We start from the raw sequence: 24,436 nt of genomic DNA, 5'->3' as shown, positions 1-24,436 counted from the left end.
TCTTTTTGCAAAGGTTCAAGTCTTAGGAAGAGATTGCTGCTGCATTATGAGCTTATGGCATCTTTAAAAACCTGTATTATATTTGGTAATTGCAATAGCTTGAAGTTTAAAAATACCAAGACGCAAAACTCTCTGGGATCACATCCCCCTCTGTCATGACCGACAGATTCCACTAGCCATGGTGGAAATTCAAGTTCACACCTCAACCTATCCCTCTGTGCCCAAATCGATATGCTTTAAGATGACAACACCTACTAAGACTGTTCAAGTTCAAGTAAGGTGAAATTACAATTTCACCATATGTTTTGCCATACTCCACTCTGGAAAGCTATTTTAGTCTGGCTTGAAACAAGGTGCCAACACAATTAAGGAACACTAACACTAGACACCCACTGTTGCAACAACTCCCCCCTCATCCAGAAATGTAACTGGCAACTTAGATTAGATTTTTTTAAAGAAAAAATTCAATGTAAAAAAAGCAATGCTTGTTCCAGTCTGCTAGAGCTTGACACAAGTAAGTCTAGAAGACTTGTGACTGGAGACAAAAAGGCTTGGAAAGGAATGAAAAAAAAAAAAATCTTAAACCAGGCCCAGACAATGGAGCCAGTGTTTGCAGCTACTGTTAAATAACTGGAAGACTAACAGCACCAACACAAACCTCATTTTGAAACACAGTTTATGGATGACAACAAGAGCCTAACTGAGGGATTACTGTTACCACAATACAGCAAGACAAGTTTATTCCATGGTGCTATGGTATCTTTGAGAGGGGAGAAAAATACCAGATCTCCTACTCGAGGAATTAATGAGTTTGACATATCTTCCCAAATTGAAGCACTTGCATTATGTTTAACACCATACAAGATACTTGTCACTGTGAAAGCCAGAAGTTCAAAAGAGAGCATTCGCACACCCACTAAGCACATGGTCTGAAAAACAAATTCGGAAGCAACAGTGTTCAACACTTCAGTTCGCCAGTACAAAAAAAAAAAATAAATTTAACCTCCAAATCAGCAAAGCAACTACTTTGTTGAATCCAAGCACTCAGTTTGAACATTACAAGCAGTACTTTGCAAGGAAAAAATCTGCGTCTCTTCTGAACACTCAAATACCACGATATCCTTTTGTAGGGGAACTTAGCCACTCTTTCTTTAGAGGCATGAGTTTTCATCAAGACATTCAGCATGCAGAAGGACAGCTTACCAACAACATGATGTCCTATGGGTATGTGTATTTTTTTTTTGTAACAGGTAAACAGGAACTAACAACATAGACTGAGCTGTTCAGACCCTTTATAGACCCACACAGGATGATACATACCCCTTCTTGCTTTGTGAATAGGTTGAGGCAGTCAGCCAGGGCCTCACATGTTTCCTTGGATACTTCAGAGACCACATCAACTTTTTGCAGAAGGGGAGAAGATATTCCTGAAAGCACAAAAGATTAGTAGTATTAGGGGGACATTATAAACTACAGGATTCTTTTAATTATTTTTTCCTCCAAGTAATACAGACATAACATTCATATTCTACAGGAAGACCGGTGCACTGCAAGATCTGTGTAAGGAAAGGGCAAAAGTAGCACTGAGGGAACCCAAGTTCTTTCTTTTGCATCCTTTCCCTAGTACCGGTATGACACATGAATGGATTGAGCTTCTCTTTCAGTATGGCTTAGAAAGCAGAGGTAGTGAGCTATGGCAGCAAGACACTGGTAAAGTGACTAACAACAATCTCCTTTTAACCACTTTCTAGATTTAAAAGCCTCAGAGTTACCAGGTGACAGAATTCAAAGACAAAGGATATTACACCAGTTAAATGTAAGTTAAAGTGAGAAATGTAGCTTTTTTTTTGCCTTCTGTTGTGACATTATATAGAAGAGAAAAAGCTTACCACAGTGCAGCTGGAGGTTTAGGTTTGAAAAAAATAGATGTGGAGTTACAAGGACACTGATCAATAAAAGTGGAAGGAGGACTTATTTTCATGGGCTCATCTTCTGGGTAAGAAACACAGCTTGCAGAGTGATGCCACCTCACATCCTGACTTCTATGACCATTTATAGAAGGAGCTACATGTCTAGAACTAGCAGGAATACAATCAGCTGATAGAAATTTAGTGTTTGACATAATCTTTGAAGTTTTGTGATGTGAATTCCTCAGAAGTCAAGCAAGCCATTCTTTCAGGAAGCATACTTGTTGCAATTAAAATAAGTGTCCATTTAGCGGCCACAGACTCCAGGAACAGTTGACACCATTTAGTAACACAGGCACTTCAAGTTGATCTCACCAATAAAAATGAAGAGATCTGGCAGTGACAGTTCTTGAATTTATTTTGCAACTTATACTGCTTCTGCAGGACAAGATACAGTGCATATCCACACACTATTTGTTACCTTTGATACCAAAGCTCACTACTGACTGGAATTAGGAGTCTCTGCTTACAGCAACTGTCAAGAACAGCTAGCACCTCTAGAAGGAGGGGCAGCACACTGAGTGCAGGAGTAGGAGACAGGTTTATTTGTAATAAACAATATGCATAAATCTCAAAGATACCCTATATTTAGAGTAGCATGTTGAGACAGAATGTAGCATGTTGAGTAGCATGTAGGGAGAGAATTTTAGATACCAGGTTCCAAAACAGCCATTTTTATATTACTCAAAAGCTTTTAGGGAAGTTCCACATAGAAGGACTTTCAACTCAGAACTTTGCATTCTTCTAGAGCCAGAGGACTCAAATACTTTAAAGATACCACATCAACCCAATGCAAGAACTAGGAGAGCTGCAGCAGTTGTCTCTGTGAAGACCTAGCAGAGGTTATACATGAACTTGGAAACAGTTCACTGACCCATCGAATTACAAACATTCATTGGAAGGAAAATAGGAACTCATTACTGCTATTGACCAAGACTAGCAGTTTCTAGGAAAGAGATAATATCTGGTTTTTGCTTTACTAAGTGTTTTGGTTACTCAAGCTGTGTATTTAAAAAAAAAAAGTCAATGTCCTCACTGGTTCTTCAGGTCAACAATATTGGGTCAGAGAAACTGCCCCTACATCTACCAAAGGGAATTTATCCACCTCATTAATTTTTAAACTGCTTTTTGTGAATAACTGAGTTTTATTGTATTATTAATTTAAAAGGCTTCCCAATAAAACACTCATAGGTATTATAAAACCTTACTTTTCCTTGCAAAATAAAAATTTGATAATAATTCAGTTAGTGCAAGATAGGTTAACATCACACAGTAACTTATCCCAGTAGCATATGGAGAAAAAGCTGTATTTTAGACTGCTTTTGGGAAGGCATGGGGATGGAAGAGGAAGAACTTTTTCTTCCCAAAACTGCTATTCTATTACAGACTACAGATTTGTACAGATAAACAATTTGTTCTCTAGTATGAGCTTCACAGATTTTAGTGACAATACGTAGCTAGGACTCGGGTTCAAAGGGCCAACAGTTAGATGTTCTTACAGAACTCTTTTGTGTGTTTAATACATGAGCAACTTTACGTGTTGTACACATTAAGTGAAACAAGGTCTAATCTTGAACAGCTTGATGTCTGTGCTATTTTTTGGCAGTTATGCTTCTAAAATTCAGGTACATTATAATTTAAAAATTACCATTTAAAACGAAGCCCGAGAAGTTAAAATCTGGCATAAAACTCATGGCTGAAGTCTGTGGAATATACCCCATCCCACCATGCCTCCAGTTCCCTGTATAGTTTTGTGATTTCACTTCACATTCAGTTTATCATGTTTCAGCTTTCAATGCATTTCTACTCACTACAAGACAAGTTTTTTGAGGGGAAAGCCAGAGTAAGACAGCTAGCTCTTTGTACCTGTCAGGGGACACTTATGTTCTGCAATAAGTTACCAACTACAGATTTATTTTTTTTTTTAAAGCCTTGGAAGTGAATCCCTACATTATATTCCTATGATACTACTCAGTAAGCGCTGTATCTAAAGGCAGTTTCACTTACAGTTGCAACCATTAATAAAATTCTTTTCCATCAATGTATTTATTAGTTGTTTCTCCAAATCTGAAATCTTAGTTCTTTGCAATTACTATAATGTTACTCTACTTGAATCTTTTTCAATGAGGAAAACAGTCCTATAATTTCAAGCTCCTGAAAATTTAATTTCAGTTAAACTAAAGCATATGCTGCTTAAAAGAAAAAAAAAATTGCCTGGTAACAAACTACATTTTAGAACAGTAAGTTTTACCTTTTGTAGCATCCAAAGATTTAACCATTGCAAAAAAGTCTGAAATCTCTTTACTGAGTCTTTGTTGGCATGCTTGTGCTTTCTGAAAGACAGCAAGGACAGCTAGTTCAGAAGTGCCTCATTCTAAGGAAAGTGTATGTTTACTCTCTTAGCTATACTGAAATTTTAACGTTTGGAGAGCATTAAATCTTAACAAAGATACCCAGTGACAGAGACTGATGCATTAAAACTGAAAGGAATTACATGAAGTACCTTCAAAGACACACAAGCAAACAGATTTATGCACATATTGCTGATCAGCTTTTGTTTAAATTAGCACAGCAAATCAAAGCCAAAGCTATGTTGTATGTACTGCTTATGCATTTTACCCTCTTTTTATTAAAGAGTTTGAAAACCCAGGAAGAGCTATTGCTCGTTCTTTGACAACCCTAAGGACAAAATAAGTAAATGCATAGGTTAACTGATGTATGGCAAGTACAGCAACATGCAGGAACCCACTCCAAGATCATATTCAAAGCCTGCATTTGAACTGGGAGACAGTTATCTATCTGATAATACCATCTTCTTCTGTAGGCTGCTGGGAACTACCAGCAACCGTTATCCTCCCATCCCTGTTCTGCCATGAGCTACTTTGAGTCCTTGTACCAAAAGGTATCGTACAAGCCACTTGGAGTTCAGTCACATGAAGATTTTTGCATTGCAGTATCAACTTTCCCTTAAAGTAAATGTTTTAGAAGTATACATATGGCAAAAAGCAAGAATCACAGTCTGAATGCTAGGATTATCAAGGAAGACTCATTTCCATTGGAGCTCTGAACACTCATTGTACAATGCATCTAATGTGACTTGAGGTGTTAAAGGATAATTTTAAAGCCATTTAATTGCCTGTCTTACAGAGGTAAAGCTCACAGAAGGTTAGCTTTGTTATCCTCCAATCTTGCTGTCACCAAGTACAGTACACAAGGCTCCCTCTCCTGGTTGAAAGTCTCAAGCAACTTTTTACCTTGCAGTAGTGCTGGTAAAACCGAAAAACACGACCCTGTAGCTATGATAAACATGCCATTTTATGCATAAAATCTGAACAGGAATACATGACAGTAAGCAGTGCAAATACAAGCAGCATTTATACATCCATGGGACAAAAGAATTATTACTTTTAGCCAGAAGTACACTGAAGCACTTCAACACAAAACAGTACTAATCTGAAACTGCCTAGACACATAAGCCAAGTAAGTACTCAGTACATACTTCCAGAGTATCCTGTAGGTCTGTAACAGATACTGTATCATCTTCCTCATCATCACTACTCAACTGTTCCTGTGTGCAGTAATGAGTGCTATAGGCAGAGTGCTCTTCTATTGCTTCCAGCCAACTCTGAACAGAAAAAAATCCCCAGGAGTTAATACACATTTCAAAGGTCATTCCCAGAAGGCAACAGTATACATGCAAAAGAATGAATTAAAATTTTCTATTAATGTGAATAAGATATTAATTAGTAAAATGAGACACCTTAGTAAGGAGAAAATAGATTGCCAAAAATTGTAACACATATCAAAGATGAGATACTTTGCGGTCAGAATACTACAGATCTAATTGATCAAACTTCGAGCACAAATGTAACCCACTCAGTCTATCCAAGGTCACAGAAAAGTGGCATCAACTAAGAAAAGACTGTAGGGAATGTATTTTGCATCTTTGGATTTCTGTTCAGACAGCAAGGTCCCTGTGACAAAGTCTGCCTTCTTATGCATGACAAACTGTGTACAAAACCTCAGGTGCTCTGAGAATTAAGAGGTAGATTCTTTTCCTGTTAATCAAATCAGAGTGGCTGAGGTTGGAAGGGATCTCTGTAGGTCCTCTGGCCCAACCTCCCCTCCTCAAGCAGGGCCACCTAGAACCTACTGGCCAGGACCATGTCCAGATAGCTTTTGAGTATTTCCAAGGATGGAGACTCTACAAATCTCTAAGCAGTTGGACAGTGCTTGGTCACATTCACTTTTCTTATGTTCAGAGGGAACGTCCTGCATTTTGGTTTGTGCCCATTGCCTCTAGTCCTGTCACCAGGCACCACTGAAATGAGCCTGGCTCCATCCCTCTTTGCACCATCCCTTCAAGTATTTGCATACACTGACAAGATCCCCTTGAACCTTCTCTTCTCCAGGCTGAGCAGTTCCAGCTCTCCCAGCCTTTCCTAGTATTAAAGATGCTTTGGTCCCTTCGATCATTTTAGTGGCCCTTTGTTGAATTCTCTTCTGTATGTTCGCATCCCTCTTGTAGTGGGGAGCCCAGAACTGGACACAGTACTCCAGTTACCTCCACTCCTACTCCATCTCTAGTTAGTACACCTACAAGAGTACAATAGTAGCTACACTACAAATAGCCCTAAAAAAGAAGTTATTCTCTTGATTCAGATCCACCTTTTAAGAGAATATAATTTATTAGATTATCTTGCAGAATGGCTAAGAGTAGAATGTTCTGTTAAATATTCTTTTGTTCAGGATGATGAACTATGAAAGAAAGCGCAACAAAAGGAAGTTACAATAGAAATTTACCATACAGAGAAGTTAAAGAAAAAGGAGGAAGTTAGACTACAGGGCATAGTAGAGGTACAGAGCTGGAAAACAAGGTGGCCCTAATTTTTAAGCGAATGACTGTCCACTTGTGCTATTTGGTCATGTTAAAAGATTCAATATATACACTTACCAAGTCCTGATGATCAAGATACTGCAGCCACTACTAATGCATCCATAGCAAGTGGAATGGAAATTATTCATTACAAAAGTTATTACATTTTACAGCCTTTGATACAGAATCATTATTACCTCTCTAGTTTGAGAAGGAAGGCTATTTTTAGGAATCTTGAAACGATGAACAGTGTCATCAAAACATCTGACAGAAAAGAAGCAACTGTCTGTAGATTTTACCTAACGCAACATGGAAAAAGAGAAAATTAGGATAATGAATCAGTAAGAAAAAACAAAACTGTTAAGAGTAAACAAGACAGAGAATTAGCCTTAATTCAGAAGTTTTTGCCTTAGTTTTGATGCGAAACAACTATAGTTTACAAAAACCTTGGTCAGAACAGTTTTGCAAAGCGTGCTGTCTTGCACTTTATATCACAAATGAGAATACAGAGGCTCTTTATGTCAAAATTTTGTATTTGCATATATTTGCACCACCTGATTCAAACAAAATCTCAGCAATCATGCAAGACCACCAATATTAAGGTATTTGTAGATACAGAAAAGCAAGAGTCACTTTTCATATAGTACTGTAGCTTAATAGAACTTGTGGCTCCAATCTATATAACTAGGACAAGTTAGTTATAGAAGAAGTCATACTGAAGTGATCCTAAATGCATTCTCTTAAAACACTATCTTCCCGTGTATTACACTTGACACCAGGCTTGTCAATCTTCCACTCACCTCTTCCAATTAAGGAAGTTTTCTAAAAGTCACCTTCAGAATTGATAAATTAATCTCAGTTGGAGAACTGAAGTTACACAATTGGTCACAAGTAGTCAGTGACAGCTAGAGGAAGAACTAGAGCTTTGCTATTTTGTATCACATGCTCCAAACAGTTGTTTTGCACAACTGAAGATGCATGCTTTTAGGAAGCCTAACATTTGTTTAGATCTTCATGACTTTGGAAAGAAGTGAAGGAGCTTTATGGCCACTTTACATATAAGAATATTTTGCAGGAAACATTGGCTCTTGTCAAGCAACAGCACAAGCTTTTTCCCTTTTTTATAAACAAAGACATGCTTACCAACCTAGATGAAGTTTTCATTGTTTAGATATAAACCACCATTACATACAAAAAAAACCCCAAAGAACACCATTACATAAAAAACCCAGTAATTACAAGTCATTTAAATTCCTACCGTGCAGACAGCTTGTGTTAGGTGCTTGCATCCCTGACGATGATCATTATTTACTGCATCAGCTCTTTGAAAGAAAGAGAGATTTGATAAACTGAAGATAAGAATTATTTCAATCACTTATCAGAAATTTAAACACAGAACTTACTGTCTCCGATACCAGGAAAGGACACCATGTTCTAGAACTACCCAGTAGAGTTTCCAACCAAAAAATCGTGAGCTCTAAAAAAATGAAAACAAAAGCAAAACAGAAAAGGCCAAGTAAGGTTAACAGCTGATGAATTACTACTCCCAGTAAGTTGACAGCTTGAAGGCTATTACATAAAACTGTCAGTCATTAAGAAGATATTTACATTTTACATATCTTGGTGATCACAGCAATCTGAGAATATTTTGCAATTACAGTGCTATTTTCTTTTTTTGGAAATACCTAAAGACAGAAGTTTTGTTCAGCCTCTTATTCATTAAGAACCAAAATATTAAAATGCTGCATTTTTTAACTTTACAGGGGTTGTTGATTACCACATTATCCTTCTTTATAAAATCAAATGAGAAACAAAATAGATTGAGAGATCCAGCTACAACATTTTACCTTTCACGACTTTAGTACCTAGTTCCCGTCTAAAAATAGTTCCTTGTATTACAAATGTAAGGGAATACACAGGAAAATTTACACTGAAGAAAACTTCAAAGAGTCTTCAAAGATTTCATTAAGGAATATAAAAATGAAGCGTTCATGTAGAAGATTGACAACTTTTTTTTTTAACAAGGGAAAAAAACAAAAACAAGATTCACTTCAGTATCAGAGAAAAACAAGCTTTAAAGAGCTGTTTGACTGACATCATCCCTTTAAGTCTTAAAATTTCCAGAAGAAGGTGAACTTGTGGCAAAATATTACTTATAGGTTACTGGACAGCAAGACATCTATTCAGGAAAGGGGGAAAAACCTAACAAAACACCAAACCCAAAAACAACCAACCAACCCATTTTACTCACCATACAGACAAGGCACAAAACCATACCACAGTGAAAGCTTTGCCACACAAATTACCAAGAAATGAAGAGAGATTTTAGGGACCTGAGGTTAAGATCAGAGTGCCATGAATCTAATAGCTGCTCCACTCAGGCAGCCCATCTATAATTTATCCAATATACTAAAGTTAAATCATTTAACAAATATATTACTGAAAAGCCCCCTCATTTATCAACTCTCACTTAAGTACAGAAAATTACATACTTCAAGATCTTATAAGCTATTTAAGAATAGGAAATAAGACACACCTTCCATAGGAGTCCTTCATATCGTCTCAGGGGTTTGTTGATAACCTGCACAGAAATTAAAGCTTATGTAGGAATAGCTTCAACTAGACAGTCTTGGCAAGTGACATTTTAAATGGGTATAAAGTTCCTACCTTTCCAGTTTTACCTCCCAGTATCAGTTTCATTTCTGCACCTTGGGCTAGATCAAGGGGTGTCTGATCTGTTTAGTAACCAAGACGAGGCATAAGAATTTGACGCATACAAACCCAGACATACTTAACTTAAAAATAATCACTCTGACACTGTGTTTATCCATTAAAGTTTGGTCCCACATGCATCCAAGTTTACTTGGAATTGGGGAACATAAGCACCTCAGGGGCAGAAGTCTAAAAAGGCTCTGAACTATAGCGCACTGAACTGCCCTTCAGAATTCTACTGGCCATAGAGGAGGCCTTTGCTCTTACTTAAGTTTGGTTTTTGCACTTCATCTATAAAAACAGTTCAGAACATTCACAAATATCAAGACAGAGGTATCTTTAATCAGATGACAAGTACACGGTCTGCATAACACCTGCATAAAAATTTTTCCTAGATTTGCTTCCATTAGAAGCCACTTTCCGAAAAGTCACCTTGTCTGGGCCACACCTTCAATCTTATCCCTTTCTTTGTAACCTATGTTCAGTGTTTAGCATCAAGAAAACAAAAGCCAGGCATATTTCATGGTTAAGACAGAAAGCAGGTAAATTTTCTAGAAATGTCTAAGTTGGGAAAATAAAAGTATGTATGATAAGTATTTTGCTACAATTCTTAAGTCTCTTGCAACTTAGTTGGTGTGGGGCTTCCTTTTTTAGTAATACAAAGCTTGTGAAGTACTGCAAGACTTCCCCTGAACATTAAGTGGAAAGTAACATAGCTTATAGAAGCTGTTAAATTTCTGTCTCCTCTTAACACTTTATGTATCTTCATCTGGTACTCACCATTTTTGTTTCTTATTTTAGGATCTGCTCCATTTTTTAGAAGTTTCAATGCACAGTGCTTATGGGCACGGTATGCTGCACAATGCAGTGGTGTGTTCCCCATCTGATCCGTACAATTAATATCAGGTGGTTTGGGCTTGTTCAACTGGAAAAAAGCAAAGTTTTGCTTACTCATGAGTGTTCCTCCCTCTCCAGATGCCATATTCATTCTCTGAAGAGTTAGCCGTTCCTAACTAGGATGCTTCAGTGTAGATCTGGCACCAAAGAGGGCATGTAGCAAATCTTACGAGAAGGGTAAGGACTACAACAATCAAGCCAGACGTTCAGCTAGAGTAAGGAACTTGAGTTTTTTGTTTGCTATATCCTTTCCACCTCTATTGCATACCACAGAAACATTTATCTTGCTCAACTGTGCAGTGCCAGGTGGAGTTCCCTGGTATTGCAGTTCAGTCATTTACATGGCTAGAATGGCTCTGTTTCTACTGCCCAAATCTACTGTTCTCCACGGAAGACTCCCAAGCAAAGTTCAAAAGTTAGGACAAGCCAGTGCTAAATGCAGAACAAGTTTGTGTGGCCACCCTGTTTCAGAGTGTAGCAAGTTTGAGACTGGCAGGCCTGTCACCCTGTACAATGACAGAGCCATCCTAGGCCATTTAGAAGCTCCTAATATAGGCAGTCTGTTATACAAACAGTTTTACTGTATTCTGAAGTCTAACTATTGTGGGAAATTTAGATTAGAGTAGCTATGTAACTGAGGAAAAAAAACAATCCACTTTTACTTGGACATAACATAAATGTTTAGAGAAACTAACCCCAACAAAGAGAAGGGTCATTAAGCATGACACTACTAACAGCCCTAAAATACCACTATACTTCTACTCAAATATGTGGCTATTGGATGTGTACCTAGGGTTGGACTAGATGACCTTTAAAAATCCCTTCCAACCCAAACCATTCCATGTAGTATCAGCCACTACAGTTAAGCTTCCAAGCCACATGGGACCGCCTTAATAGAAAGGCTAAGTTACCATTAAGCAGTCTTGGGAGACTAGAGTCACAAGTGCATGACAACAATTTTAGAAAAACACTTAGTTTAAGCTTTCTGCATTAGCCATATGCTATCTTAGAGAAATTACTCCACAATAACCGAATTCCCATGCCAGCAATTTAAGTTAGCATCAACAGTAGGCACCTTAAATGTGCTTCAGAAATAGTCCCATAAAGGATAAATGGCTACAGCTGTTATTTACAGTTCAACTGAAAAGAGAACACAAGTCAAGAAAGCTTGTGGAAGTATAACCTCATTAATACTGAGGTCAAATACTTGAGTTCCTGAGGATTCCTAGGTTTTAGCTCTTTCCAACCAGCTGTTTTACATCTGCCTTATCTCTACCTCTCCCGACTTTTTGCCTCCACACCTTTTAAGCTGCATGCCTGTACTTTCAGCAGCTTACACCTTGTTACAAGGCAGCATTTTGAAGAGTTTCAAGCATCAACTCATTGAGATAAAAAGCTCTCCAGTAATTTCAGTAAATGTACAGTACATTTTTGAGAACTCACAGGAAGAACACACTGGTTTTGTCTCAAGTAGACTAAAAAACCTGGATTAAGATTCAGCTACTAAAGGTCTATCTTTTAACAGCAAAACATACTGTGATCTAGTGAGAATCTTGATAGAAGAGAAGCACAAAAGCCACCACTACCACTTGACCTCAAGAAATTTCAATAGAAGGAACAGTTACAAAGTTAAAGCACATGCAGGAATGGGAGAAAAAATGGTCTGAAGTCCAATTAGAAAGTTTAGGGAAACTGCACCATTAAATTATCTCTTCCAGACGACTGTGTTACAATACACAGTACAGTCCTTTTGGTAAAAATAATCAACATAAAGGAGAATTAACAATAACAGGGTATCTTTAAAGTAAGTGGCACTCTGTTCCAAAAGCAGGGCAGTAGAAAACAAATTCTGGTGTGCTAGGTCTCACAACAAAAGATGTAAGCAGCTAAAGTTTCATAAGCCCAGTAGTCTGATAATTAAATAGAACCTACAGTAAGAGCAGAAAGACCTGAAAATCAGTAGGCCTGAAGAGTAGGAAAGTTAAGGAGGTTTAGAGTATTAACTGAAGGGTAGGAAAGTTAAGGAGGTTTACATCATAGAGCTGTAAGTGGAGAAAGTTCTTTGGACTTCATCAAGAGTCAGCAGGAGTTTTAAAAGTTGTCCTGGTTTTGCTAGGATAGAGTTAATTTTCTTCTCAGTTGTTACAATAGCTGTGTTCTGGCTTCAGTTCAGAATTAGTTCAGTTCAGTAATTCAATGGTCACAGGTCCAAGTACTCACTGAAGGATTCCAAGAAAAATCTGTCACAACTTGACTTAAAAACTGCCTCAGGGTGATAAACATGATAAATACTTTGAAAAGCTTTAGAGGTCAACATATAGCTGTCCTCTGTCCATACACAGAGCTCAATACTAAATTTTTATTAAAAAAATAACTTAGAAATTAAAATATTTACAGGGAGAGTTACATTCACATGCATGATTACATGCCACCTGAAAAAAAAAAAAGCACAGACCTTAAGCGACAGATTTCTATGAAGAGTCACCTTTTTCTAATTTCCTCCACATCAGTTTAAGGCACCAAATGTGGCACCTGTTACAAACTACCAGAATGAAGAACAGATCACTTATGCCAATGTATTAATTGTAATTAATACAATCATGTCAGTATATTAATACTCTATTCTTCCACACCCTACGTACTGTGTACAGCTCTGGTTCTCTCCCCATTTCAAAGAGAATAGTACAAAAGTACAAATAAGAATTACAAGGATGACCAAAGATTTAAAAACAGTTTTAAAGCAAGAAGGAGTTAGAAAGACAAGAGCTCTTCAGACCAGAAGAGAAAATTAGAGGATGGAAATAAATTTTGAATAGGTGCTCACTCTGTCTTCTAGGCAGAAAAGTAAAGAATGTCAAATTCCACAGTATACAAAACCTCACACTTGTGTATTTTCTATTAGAAGTAAGTAGAAGTATTCAGACTGCTTTGACACCTTAAAAGGTATTACTAAAGGTGCCAACCAGGTAGAAAGCATTCCATACTACATGTCTGTCTTACAGGGAAACTCTACAGGACTCTCAAAAGCTTAAGTTGAAGTACTGAGACTCTGCTTCAAAACCGAACTGGATAGGGTCCTGGGCAACCTGCTCTAGTTGATTGTGCTCTGCAAACAATAGTTGAACTAGACTATCTCCAAAGGTACCCTCCAGTCTCAATTCTTCTGTGATTTACTTCTGATAGCTGCACCACACCATAGCATTGTTCAGCTTGAATTACAACAAGTGTGCATGTGTGCACATATACATTTTTCAAGTCCTGCTCAGCACAAAATTGTGTTGTGCAGATGACGGTCCATTAAAAACTATGGGTGCTAATAACAAAAGCTTACTTTCAAGATTTAAAATAGGCCATACTGTGATGAAAATCTAAGCACCTGTGACATTAAGGTATCCACAAAAACACAGCAAGCTTATGTAATTAGATCTAGAACCATTACACTGCTATTTACAACTAACTGTAGATTATTTAGAAAACTGTAACATTAAAGAAGCTGAAAAGCAATGCTTTGCAGCCTCCAACAAGGAGGCTGGAAAACCCTTGAGGGTTCAGTACATTACCAACATAACATGGCACACAGCACTAATATTCTGAAGTCACAGCACTTTGAAATGCAAGGCTGGATGTCACACGCTGTTACATTAGCATTATGGCTTGAGACACTTGACACAAAAGTACTACAAACATTTGAATTCTTACCAAGGCAGTCAGTTTCCCTGTTTCTCCCTCTCTTGCTGCTCCTAAGAGTTCTTCTTCCAGTTTCCTTTCCTGTGTCCTTTCCACTGCTATTTAAAGAAAACCCCAAATTTAAGGTCAGTCTCAATAAAGCAGCAAATACATATGAAGTACAGCATTCAAGAAACTATATCAAAACAAGCCTAGAGAAACAGGAGTTTCCAGTATAACTTAGTTGGGACAGGTATAAATGGAGTAGTTATCCAGAAAAGTCTGTGTCAGAGCAAGAATATGTTAAAAAGCAAAAATCATTTGAAAAGATGTACAAGAGTCTATACACATGCACATATATATTTATGCTATTATTTTTTAAACACCTACAACCCAACCCTACTGCCTAGTAAAAGGTGAGCTACATAACACCCTCATCAGATCTTCCTGCGTTCTTTTCAGTTTCTCTCCTACTCCTTCTGTCATCCTGCAGAAATTTTATTCTTCTCTAACAATTCAGCACATGAACAACAGAAAGGACTGTTACCTATGCACTTTCATGTTGAATCAGAAGAGAGATCACTTTTCATACATACAGTCTGTGGTATTGGACACAGAGCTTCAGCAGTATTTAAGGGTATCACATAATAGCACCAGGAAGCAACACAGTTCTTGAACTCTCCAAAACTATAAGCAGTGAGCCTATTTAAGTATTTGGACATCATCTCCCTTACTTTTAATACCTGTGAGGCAATGGAGGAAACGAGGGGAAGGGTTTTACTTTTCTTCCTTTTGATATAACCCCTAAGACTGCGATAGCAAGTCCTAAATTTGATCTAAAACTGGGTCACTTTTGCTAATTGTTCAGAATTTTGCTCTTTCATTATTTTGTTGACAAAGTCACTTATTCTTGAGGTTTTTTTCTTTTCCAGGGAGCCAAGGCTTTGACTGCCATGTAGTATTCAGAGTTGTAGCAAGGATTACCCCAACAGGATTGAAATAGTTACTTGAACAATGCTATTGGCATTCATGATACTTACTCTCCAAGTCACTTGCAAGCATATTGTGGAAAAAACCCAAACTGTCAGTACTGCAGACAAAAACCAAAAACCTGTAACTTTTTTCTTTCTAATGACCAAATTTAAAGAAAAAATTCAGTTGAGCCCTATGACTTGCAAGAGAAAAATCAGCTTTTAGAATGTATAAGTATTGAAAAAAAAAAACCAACCAAAAAACCCCCAGACCATGGCTTATTAAAGTTACCTTCCAACATGTTCCTTATGTCTTTATCATGAGTAACTTCTTTTGCAGTCTCTCCACTCCCATTAACAATAGAAGTATCAGCATTATGCTGCAAGAGTAACATCACCACCTCCTGGAAAGCAATTTGAAAAACACTGCTTATCTATCTCTGTCATGGCAAGGCCACAATCAGGCTTTCCAGCTATCAACATCCTGTAAGAAGAGCTGTATAATGGCTTCTCACCACTGCTGACTTACAAAAACAGGAAGGGATGTTTTAGAGAGATTGAATAGGGGTACTAACTGCAACCTTCTCTCTCACATCAGTTAGGCAGAAGGAACTAACAGGAGATCAGTTACAGCTGAACAGACCCATTCCGATTTAAAAGCTGGTATACCTGGTGTGAATGCTGAATTTAACAGACAAAATAGTATGATTGGCTCTTCTGATAAGAGACTAAGTAGCCACTCCTTCAGAAGGGCCAAGAGGTTATCATTACAGGCCTATAAAAAGCTTTTTATGAAGAAACAGCACTTCCAGACACCAAATGGAAGTGTGTCCAATTTATAGTTTTTCCCCCTCCAGAAGCCACTAAGATTAAAACAATATGGTTTCTCTCTATGTAAATATGCAGTTAATTAGAAGAAACAATCCCTACTCCTTTTACTGTGTCAAACACACCAGGCACAAACACAAATTAATCTGTTGTACTTTAACAGTAGATGGGAGATCTTTACACTGGTTTCCACACGTTAATTAGCACCTCCAGCGAGAAGCAGTGCTATGCTTCAGCATTTTCTCTGGCACACAGCAGAAGCAGAACAGAAGCATCATCAGTTAGTTACCCAACTGGTGCACAGCGGAAGATAACCACTATTTCTTTCTGTCTGCCAGTAAAATCTTCAGCAATAAAAATCTAACACAGATATGACAAAGTACACCAAGGAAAACCATGGACCAGTCTTCCCCTGTCTTCAAGAAAGGTATCTATACCATGTTTTTGTTTTGGAGAGAGTTATACCAGCTACACAATACTTCTACTTCTTTTGAACATACTGTACCAAAACAGGTGGTAAGCCATTTTTAGATGCTGTAAAAACACCTTTTTGAAATGATCTTATTGCTATTATTTCCTTAATAATTCTACGACTGAGGCTTTAAAAAGTGAACACACTTTACCTTACGTCCTGTGAAAGCTGCACGATGGAGTGGAGTGTCCCCCATGTCATTCAGCACATTCACATCTGCACCAGCCTAAACATCAAGAGCAAAAGACATCTGAATGGCCTTCCATAAAGAACTACATAGCTATTCTCTTTGACTGGGGGAAGGGAGAGAACAGGACACTAATGTAGGCTGCATGGCAAATCAGAACTGTAACAGAGCCACCCTAAAAATGAAGATAAAATACATACAAGATTCACAACCAGCATTCTATAAACTATTTCAAAAAGGAAAAGCCTCCTGCATTTTTTCCAGGCATCTCTTACTTTTGAGAAGAAGGTATATAGAAAGTAAGTTTAACACAAAGGGTGGGGTGTTGGTTTGGTTTTCTTTGCTGTTGCTAGTTTTTTTGGGGGGGAGGAGCAGAGGGTAGGTGTTGGAAAAAACGCCAACAAAACAACACAAAACCAAACAACTTACTGAAAGAACTGCACTGGTGCTGGATAACACGCATACATATATTACAGATGGACACACAGCAGCACCAGCCTCCAGGTGCTTCTGATTTAAGAAGTGGCATTCTCTCTATTGCACCTATTGCTGCTCTTTTACTTGAAGTGACAATTTCCATGTCAGTATTAAGACAGTACCATCTGAAACATAACCTTTCTTCTCATCCCTTTTTTTCCCCCTCTACAATCTTTGTCTTGAATCTGCCTTCCTCCTGTCATGTACTTTCTCCACCCCATATCTTTTCTCTGAAAGGAAGACTATTTGCACAGGCATTGTTCCAGGAAACCAAGAAATCCTACTCTTCTTTTCTTTAACCATTTCTTCTATACCACTTTACCTAACCTCTCAGAAAGAGGGCAGGACATCTGTAACTTTACCACACATGTTTAGATCACATAGTTTAGCCAGATCACTGCTGCCAGCCTGAAGTTAACTGATGAACTTGGCTCTAGTTCCAGAGTTCTGTGTCTGATAATACCTCATTCACTCACTCTTTGAGCACAAAATCTAAGCACAAGTACACAGAGGCATCTGTACCTGCCTAAATTTCAGAAGTGCACAACCTCCTTTATTATTCCACTCAATCTTTAAATAATACCCTTTCAAGAGCCCTACAGGCAAAGAAGAAAGCACAAAGTTACACATAGTATTCCAACTCCGTAAGCGCTGATAAATGCGTGAAGCGACAAAAACTTTACCTTTTGCTTTAAGTAACCCTCTTGGATTAAGAGCAGCATTGTCTACAGAGCAGGTGTGCAGGCTAGAGAAGAACTTCTCACAGAAATCTCAACTTTGTTTCCTGCTTTAGTCACGATTATGGCTGGTAGCCTTTATGCTGAATGAAATTCAACTTTAGATTAGCTACCTTTGTATTTCAGGCTATTTAGCATGTTCCTGCCATCTACAGCCGTACCTTTCAAACAGCAACACAGTATAATACAGTTAGAGTTGGTCGAAGCTACTCTGAGAGCTTAGGGTGGGAAAAATAAGCTCAGCAAGAAACAATAGCAAATGCAGGGCAGATGTGGCTATGAAGATACAAATAGATCAGCTGTGACCACAGAGGTTCATAATTTCAAAGTTCATCACATAGTTCATTATTTCAAAGACATTAGAAAGAAGTAATGAGTCAAACTACGTTAGCCTGTGCCTGGAAAGAAACACCTACAAGTTACTTTGCACTGAATTCTGGACCTTTATGCACAACTTCCAATTACATAACACAGGTTTTTTGTTGTTTTGTTTTGTTTTTTTTCCACTTGAAACACTTTAGCCTTTCCTGCAACTCAGTAAGTGAAATTGCCTAAATGACACACTTTACATACTACAGTATGCTAGATATGGCCCTTGAAACATTAGCATTACTAGTATCAGATGCTGGTTTACCGTATGCAGATAGCCACTGAGCTTGAAAAGGGCTGAAGCTTTCACAAGTGTACACCTATATACTATACATCTTTAATTCCTATATTCAGATGGTTACATAGACAAACACACATACTTCATGAGAAAGTTAGCTAAGTACCGATAGCTGTAAACACTGCTCAGCATAATAGCTGTATACTACTGTAGAGACTTCCAGTGTCAGGACTTTGGGTCCTTGTAAACTGGGCTGATCTTAATACCACAACTATTTCATTCCTCAGTTTTAACAATCTGCTTAGTTATCCCTATGTTACATGCAAATAAACTGTAGGAGTTGCTCTGCCTCTCTGCAAAGCTGCCTTTCTTCTATCACAAAAACCTGAATGCATACTAACTGCTTCTAGCATAACCAATAATTTTCTGCCTTACACAGAGGCAGATAGAAATATACCTTCAGCAAATCCTCTACCACAAGAGCATGTCCGAAGTAGCAGGCAAGGTGAAGAGGTGTCCAACCCATATTAGATTTACTTCTGCCTAAAATACAAAACAGGTAAATTAAGTTTTGGTCACACAGTACAAAAGAGATCTAGTTTTGGCCACACAGTACAAAAGAGATCTTGTCAGGTGCTTGGAGGTTGGCATGGATGATCATTCTTCACAGTAACTGGAAGCATCAATACTACTCATGTCATCCGAATGACTAAATTGGGATGCAGTCTGAGAACGTTAGATTCAAAACTAAAAAAAAAAAAAATCTTTGTGAAAGGAGAAAGTCATATAGTCTCATAGAGAATAAAACTTTTGTTTTCATCTAACATACCACTCTTCAACAGTAGCAAGAAAATTTGGTTACTTTCATTCACTATGAAAACAGTACATGCACATACATATTTCTCTTGTTTATCAAAACCCAGTTTGGTTCATGTGATTTTATATCTTGCACACAAGTGAGAGTTAGGACAACCCATTTGTCCAAATAGATGATTCAAACCAGAACAGGTGGGATGGCTTAATGTTACGGTTTTTTGTGGTTTTGTGCTTGTATTCAATTTTTAAAAAGATAACCTTACTAAGTATCATGATTTGAAATCTCTGTGCACTGTAGAACTCATGCACCATCGACAGCTGCAAGCCTCTGCACGAATGATAAGCAGAAGTAGGAAGCAGGCACAGAACTGACCATGCAAAGGAAACTATTGTTTATGCTTTAACAAGCATTTAAAGCATGTCCTGGAGCACTGGTTGTATGAATGAAATTCAAGAACTGTCCTATAATTGCTTATTTAAAAGCAAGATAATAAAAGTACTAGAGACTACTAATTTAACAACTCACATGAGGTTCCAATTGCAATACACAACTAGACTAAGCAAAGCTGATTTGTACTTCATTTTAACTAAGCAAAAGAACCACAGTATTCCAAGTGCCACCTAAAAGCTATCATTTTGTATTTGGAAGCAAAATGAAAATGAGGCATTAGAAATGGTTGTGAAATTACTGCCACCATTAAGTTCCCTCCTTTCACATATCCTTAAGCATTGAAGTCTGGAACATGCATAACATAAGTTTGCCCTGAGGGGACCTTCCGCTACCACAAGAAAAAAAAAAAAAAAAAAAAAGAGAACTCCTGGTCTTGCAAGTTCATTATTCTTTCTGCTCTTATATTACAAATTAACATTTGAATGTGGTTCACAGCTGAACTATTTCCCCATTTCTTATAATTGTTTACAGCTAACATTCCTGCCCTCTTTTGGCTATTTCTTTTGTTATTTGGTTCTCTTTCTTCTCAACTTCTGCTGTTGTTCCAACCACAAATTTAATATCTTCCCCTCATCCCAGTCTGGCCTAAAACAGAGCTCCTGCTCTATGTGACTGTTGGGCTCAAGTAACACAGAAGATAAATACTGTGTGGATCACCAATTCTCAGGCTACATATAGAATCATAGAATGGTCTGGGTTGGAAGGGACCTTAAACATCATCTAGTTCCAACCCCCCTGCCATCAGCAGGGACACCTTCCACTAGACCAGGTTGCTCAAAGCCTCATCCAACCTGGTCTTGAACACTTCCAGGAAAGGGGCATCCACAGCTTCTCTGGGCAACCTATTCCAGTGTCTGACCACCCTCACAGTGAAGAATTTCTTCCTGGAGAAGAAATATGCTGGATAACATACTAAAAGGACATCATTCATCCCTCAGTCTAGTAGAGAAGAAGGTTTTTCAAAGAACACATATGAGGTGGAGTTGCACTGAGTTCATACGATTAGCCTAAGACAGTCATTAGTTGCAGTGTCAACAAAACAGTGCTGCTGCTGCTGAGACATTTGGTCATAGAAAAAAAAAAAAAACAGGAACCTGGCCAGATCTGTAGTTCTTGGTGAATAAAGTGCCAGAGGCTCTTGTTCTGCATCCACTCTGAATGTTTGCTGGCCAGTTACTTCTCAGGCTCTTGAGCTGTTTGTTACTTCTCTTCAAGTGACTACAAGTGTTTGCACTTTTTATTATTTTTATTTTAAACCAGCACATCACTATACTGGGGAGAATGCAAGGATAGGAAAGTAGAATAAACACAACAACAAAAAAGATTCCCCCAGCCCTCCCACAGAGTTCTTTGATGCCAGTTAGCTATAAGTCTCAAGTGTTACCATTTGTTTACAGAATGGAGACAAACTAGGCAGTCATCTCCTGGTTGTGGTCTTCCAGGCTACTGTGCAGTCATTCAAATGTATATTTCCGGCACAACACATCATTGAGCTAGATTCTCGTCAAACAAGTCTTGCTTATCTGTAAGTGTTGACTGGCTAGAACCCAGTCACAACAGAACAAGTAAAAGAAGCTTGAATTTATGTTCTGTTCCTTCACTTTGGCTGAAATCAGAATGTTTGGGATCACTCTTGTCAGACTTCACACTTGTGAATCTGGAGCACAGCCTCAGATACAAGCTTACCCTTGGAAAGATAAGACAGGTTTTACAAGATGTTGAACGCAGGCTTTGACACCCAGGCACATTAATGTATCAGACTTATGTCTCCCAAGGCATGCTCTAGGTAAAGTTTACACTACCTCAAATACAGCCTTCCACCTGCTCCAAAAGTACTTTATTCCAAGCCAAGTGTCATTGTCACATCAGATGTAAGCCCTGAAGGAACTGCTGCAGCATTGGAGACATTTCCCATACCCTGACTTTCTAGGGATAACTGATTATTGAGAAGACAATAACAGAAGGACAAGAAGCTGTAGGGAAGAGAAGGAAGACGAAGGGTTGCAAAAAGTCAGTTACAGTCTACAGCCTGTATTTCAGTTAATCATCATGGAGTTGTGCAACTACTATCTAGTAGTATCTAACAGATCAGGATTTGTAGCAAGACAGTGGTTTTGGTAGTGAGGAGGCAGAATGGCAGGGGTAGTTATACTGCAGAGGCTGGCTGGCCCAAATCTGTCTTAGACAATTTCCAGCAAGGTTCTCTACAGGTGCAAAGTGATTGAAACAATTAGTCTCTGAAGAGTGATTGTGGAATAAGAGAGATTTAACTCTGAAGTTTCACACAACCAAAACAGTTTCCCCAGAGAACACTTTAGTTACACTTCTGTCTCCTCTAACATTTAGAAGAATCAGAACTTAGAGAACAAAGATTTCACTGTGTACAGATTCCATACTCAGAACTATTTTGTTTAAACTAAACGATCACCAACATATTCCCTCTAGTTTCCCAGATCTCCCATTAGCAAGCATGTATTAGCTGTCTGGCCATGTGTTGCTAAACTGAAAGAGTAACAGCTAAACACTATCCTTCCCTTCATTAGCTGAGTTTCTTCTACCTGCAGACTTTCACAATACTAACACTTCACTTTGAGCAGGTACCAGAGATGAGTTTGCTTGACATAATACAGGTCTGGAGATTATGCCATTTCATTATGCTTTCTTGACTTCAGATTATGTTTAAGAACACACTGGAGAAGCTCTGAAATCTCTGCTAGGCACAAGAGAGTTCAGCAACTTGTTTATGGGTACTGTTGCATGAATCTTAAGGTATTTTTATTCCAGCTGTTCAGGTACTACACACAGTGTCACAAATATATGCAGAGGACATTTGTGAGAGTTGAGGACTCTAGCTCAATCAAGTTCTGTTTAGTTCCCTTTTAAATCACAAACTAGCTCCCTGAAGATGAAGTATCAAGGGTTTGGGCTTTACAACTTGTTTTTCAGAGGCGAGCAGATTAACTATTGGGAAAACACAGACACAGCTGAGTAGTCAAACAAAAGGATGAGTAAACTGATGATTAAGAACTAGAGCTGGGAAAGGGATACAGCTTGTTCAGATAACAGGCTTCCCTGCTTTTTAGGGCAAGGTGTTCCCTCTGCCATGGCTGAGAGGAAGCATGATTGCTCTCTCCCTTTGCAGCACTATCTTCTCAGTGCTGCTTAACAGTTAAATGTTGAATGAAGAAATACCAGAGAATGTAGAAAGAGTGGGATATACATCCACTTTTTTTGAGTGACCAGAAACATACCCATGTAAATAAAGAGAAACAGAAAGCTACTAAATGGGTAGCTATGCATGTGCAGAATGTTAACGTTGGCCAAAGACCCAGACACGGGTGACTGGCAGTTTTACTCTCTTTTCCCAAGTAACCTAGCACACAGCTCATATAGTAAAAAGTACACGTTTGTCCCAACCATTCCTGCAAGTGGCAAGAGATGTAGCTGCTCCTACTACACGATAATGAAACATGGGCCTAAAAAACCCCACACCTAGCAGGGCACAAATAAACTACCTAATCTTTTCTGCGGCCTCGTTAGAGGCTCTTTACCTCTCTGAGCCATCCTCTAGCACCATGGCCTGTTCTGCTTAGCATTATAAAGCTCCAGAGTTGGTATAAGCATGAATGCAGGCAGAAAGAGGTACTGATTCTTTGTCTTGCTGACATCCCCAGCTTCTGTGAATTACTCTGAGGTTTTCTGTACACTACAATTAACTGTAGTCTGCTTTTATGATCTCTCACCTATGCAAGCATGGCCTTAAGAGTCACAGGGTAAAAGCAGTTATGCAAGTGTTTTTTATTACTCTACTGAGTACTTCAAAGAAAGCAAGGTTATACTATCAGTAACAGTTTCACTACCTGTGGCTTCAATAGTGAGACTACAAACATTTGAGGAAGGCTACTAACCTTTACAGTTGATATCAAAGCTTATTTCTCCTTTGTCCATGGTATCCAACAGCTGTTTAACTTCTTCAGCATTTCCATTTCTAGCATCATGGAGAAGCTGCTGTTCTGCTTCAGTACTCATCTCTAATAAAGATATTAAAGAACCAGTTTTGCAATCTCATGCTGCTATAAGTTACAGCTTAATATTATGTCACTTTTCTCCCTTATTTAATATTAACACCAGTATGAGAAAGACAATTATTTCCTATGTGGAACACATTTAATGTGCAAGTTGTTTTCAACTGTCCAGCACCCAGTCATGCCACTAAGAGGCATTAAAATTCCTCATAAAAGCAAAGCAGTTAAATGAGAAAATACTCATGTTCTCTTGTTTCTTGGTTTTCTAGGTTCTAAGTGTGGCTTGAGAGTTGGAACTGTATGCCACAAATGAGGCAAGCATGAGCAGTGAGCATTTACTTTTTCCTGGTAAGGTTTTCACTTTTACCCCTTAAGGTTTCCAGAGGCAATAAGGAAAAAAAAAAAAAGTACTTCTTCAGAATTAATCAAGACTTATTTTGACTTTCAACCCTGAGGAACAGAATCCATCATCCATCTTCACATGGAGGTCGCCAGATATCCATCAGTGACTGATACGATCAGTTCTTGAACTCAGATACCTGACCCCCTTGATTTGAAGAAGAGTCAGATACTCAAACAACTTTGTAGGTTTGACCTTATCTTTAAGCACAATATAAAGAAGTTAACATGTGACTGTAAAACATAACTAGCTAATTCTCATCTTACCATTGTTTCTAAACTACAGAAAAAGGTGCATTTACATCTTTCTAAGAATGGAGAAAAAACCTCTTATCACTATTTTTACAG

The 24,436-nt window shown here is 38.2% G+C and overlaps 1 protein-coding gene across 1 annotated transcript; it reads right to left on the bottom strand.

Annotated features, from left to right (window-relative positions):
• Positions 1–782: 782 nt before the first annotated feature.
• On the bottom strand, positions 783–23,693 carry LOC104531523 (oxysterol-binding protein-related protein 1-like; the record flags this gene model as incomplete). The annotated part of the gene is made up of 15 exons (XM_010176422.1): positions 23,573–23,693; positions 18,855–18,940; positions 16,541–16,615; positions 15,382–15,493; positions 14,152–14,237; positions 10,336–10,480; positions 9,511–9,578; positions 9,380–9,424; positions 8,247–8,320; positions 8,102–8,165; positions 7,041–7,142; positions 5,467–5,592; positions 4,219–4,300; positions 1,321–1,427; positions 783–929 (listed from the first exon to the last, which is right to left on the bottom strand). Coding segments are annotated over exons 1-15 (1,440 nt in total), but the record flags the coding sequence as incomplete, so codon positions are not given.
• Positions 23,694–24,436: the final 743 nt, after the last annotated feature.

Source organism: Antrostomus carolinensis, unplaced genomic scaffold (genome assembly GCF_000700745.2).
Source record: "Antrostomus carolinensis isolate BGI_N321 unplaced genomic scaffold, ASM70074v2 scaffold36509, whole genome shotgun sequence".
In the NCBI taxonomy this organism is placed as follows: domain Eukaryota; kingdom Metazoa; phylum Chordata; class Aves; order Caprimulgiformes; family Caprimulgidae; genus Antrostomus; species Antrostomus carolinensis.
This window is presented reverse-complemented; position numbering and strand designations above follow the sequence as displayed.